Here is a 2,329-nt window from a genome sequence, read left to right as displayed (position 1 = left end):
TTTTTTTTCCATTATTCTTAAAACTTATTTTGTTTTCTTTATAGGGTTTCAGACAAAATCAAAAAGAAGGGAGGAGCTCACACTTCAATTGTAAGTCTGCTATCATAAAAGTGAATCTTTTGTATAAAGTTTAAAGTTCATGGGAAACAAATTTTTTGGACATGAAAAAATTGAAATATTGAGGGGCTGGGAAGGTGGCTCAGTGGTAGAGTGCTTGCCTTGCATGCATGAGGGCCTGAGTTCGATTCCTCAGCACCATATAAACAAAAAAAATACCTGGAAGTGGTGCTGTGGTTCAAGTGGTAGAATGCTAGCCTTGAGCTGAAGAGCTGAGGGACAGTGCCCAGGCCCACAGTTCAGTCCCCAAGACTGGCAAAAAAAAATGAAATATTGAAAAGTTAATTTAAAAACTGTGCAGAAGTCAGGTGCTAGTAGCTCACTCTATAACTTTGAGCCACAGCACTACTTCCAGTTTTCTGGTAGTTAATTAGAGATAAAGAGTCTCTTGGACTTTCCTGCCCAGGCTGGCTTTGAACCATGATCCTCAGATCTAAGCCTCCTGAGTAGCTAGAATTATAGGCATGAGCCACCAGCACCCAGCCAATGTGAGATTCTTGATTGGACTTTCGTTTGAAAACAAACAATCTGTAAAGGCTTGGGCAAATGCCAGTCACTGATGGCTCACTCCTGTAATCCTAGCTACTCAGGAGGTTGAGATCTGAGGATGGCAGTTCAAAGCTAGCTGGGACAGGAAGATCATGAGATATTTACCTCCAATAATCTACCCTCAGAAAAGGCTAGAAGTGGTAATGCGGCTCAAGTGGTAGAGGACCAGCCTTGAGCATCATAGCTCAGGGACAGTGCCAAGGCTCTAAGACCCAGGACTGGCAAAAAAAAAAAAGGTCATGCTTGGAAGGTAGCTCAGTAGAGTGCTTGCCTAGCATGCATGAGGTCCTGGGTTCGATTCCTCAGCACCACATAAACAGAAAAAGCCGGAAGTGGCATTGTGGCTCAAGTGGTAGAGCGCTAGCCTTGAGCTGAAGAGCTAAGGGACAGTGCCCAGGTCCAGAGTGAAAGCCCCACAACTAACCAAAAAAATCCTCTCAAAGGGAGATTGATTACAGTAATTTGAATATGTACTGGATTTTAAATTACAGCAAGGTTTATAGGCATGAGCTACAGTATTTGGCTTTTGTAATATGTTTAAATTCTGGTAGGACAGCCAGGCTCTGATTGCTTGTGTCTGTATTCCTAGCTACTCAGGAGGCTGAGAGGTGAGGATCCTGGTTGAAAGCCAGCTTTGGCAGGAAAGTCCATGAGACTGTTATCTCCAATTAACTACAAGAAAAGCTGGAAATGGAATTGTGTCTAAAGTAGTAGAGCACTGTCCTTGAGCAGAAAAACCCAGGAGTAGAGCGTGCGCACACCCACACACTCATAGTGATTATATTTTGGAACTGTACCTAGACTTTTTTCCTTTTACCCTCACATTCTGTTCTCTCCCAAGGAGAATGGTGTTGATATTCCCTGGAAATATGAACAGAAGTCTCCTGGTTATCTTCATGGACAGGAGGTGGCGGGTATCAGCATCAGCATCTTCCCCTGTTCCAGAGTGTCCATGTTAGGACCAGTGTGTTCTTGGGGCAGTCAGTGAGAGTAACTAAACAATGGAAATGTGAGTGCTTGAAAGAAACTCAAAGGTTATGTTCAGGACATGAGTTGGTCTGTTAAATTTGTGATTCAGCACTTTGTATAATTGCAACTTAGTAAATACGTTAAGCTTTTTATTAATGCCTTTCAAAGTAAAATAAAGATTTTTGAAACCTTGAGCATATGAAGTTGAATCTGTTTAAACAAAATAAGAAAAGACAACTCATGGGGCTCGGGGTTTAGCTCAGCAGAAGAGCGCAAGGCCCTGAGTTTGGTCCTCAGCTCTGAAGAAAAAAAGAAAAGACAACTCAGTCTTACTTGGGTCAAGAGTACTATTGCAAAGATAGAATGGATTAATTGCTGGGTGCCATTGGCTCATGCATATAATCCTAGCTACTCAAGAGGCTGAGATCTGAAGATCATAGTTCGAAGCCAGCCTGGGCTAGAAGCCCAATGAGAGATTTTTTTTATCTTCAATAACAGAAGAATCTATAAGTAGAACTATGGCTCAAGTGGTAGAGTGCTAGCCTTGAGTAAAAGTACCTAAGGAACAGCTGAGTTCAAACCCCAGGATCAGTTAAAAAATAATTGTAAGGCATTCTTCCTGACAGTCCAAGCTTAGGAAACAGAGGCTTGGGAAGTTAGGTGTTTTAAGAACTAGACTGGCCAGTCAGCAACC

General features: G+C 42.2%; 1 protein-coding gene across 3 annotated transcripts in view; it reads left to right on the top strand.

The window, feature by feature from the left end:
• Positions 1–1,829, top strand: part of LOC105985379 (survival motor neuron protein-like) — a 17,887-nt gene extending 16,058 nt beyond the window's left edge. For all 3 annotated transcript variants that reach the window (XM_013015902.1, XM_013015901.1, XM_013015900.1), the window contains 2 exons: positions 45–90; positions 1,508–1,829. In XM_013015902.1, the coding sequence (XP_012871356.1) occupies positions 45–90; positions 1,508–1,509 (48 nt within the window). In that variant the 3' untranslated portion in view covers positions 1,510–1,829. The remainder of the gene's footprint in view (positions 1–44; positions 91–1,507) is intronic.
• The last annotated feature ends 500 nt before the right edge of the window (positions 1,830–2,329 follow it).

The sequence above is a fragment of the Dipodomys ordii genome, unplaced genomic scaffold (assembly GCF_000151885.1).
Source record: "Dipodomys ordii isolate 6190 unplaced genomic scaffold, Dord_2.0 Scaffold28, whole genome shotgun sequence".
NCBI lineage: Eukaryota > Metazoa > Chordata > Mammalia > Rodentia > Heteromyidae > Dipodomys > Dipodomys ordii.
The sequence above is the reverse complement of the archived record's forward strand: the minus strand, read 5'-3'. Positions and strand labels throughout refer to the sequence as shown.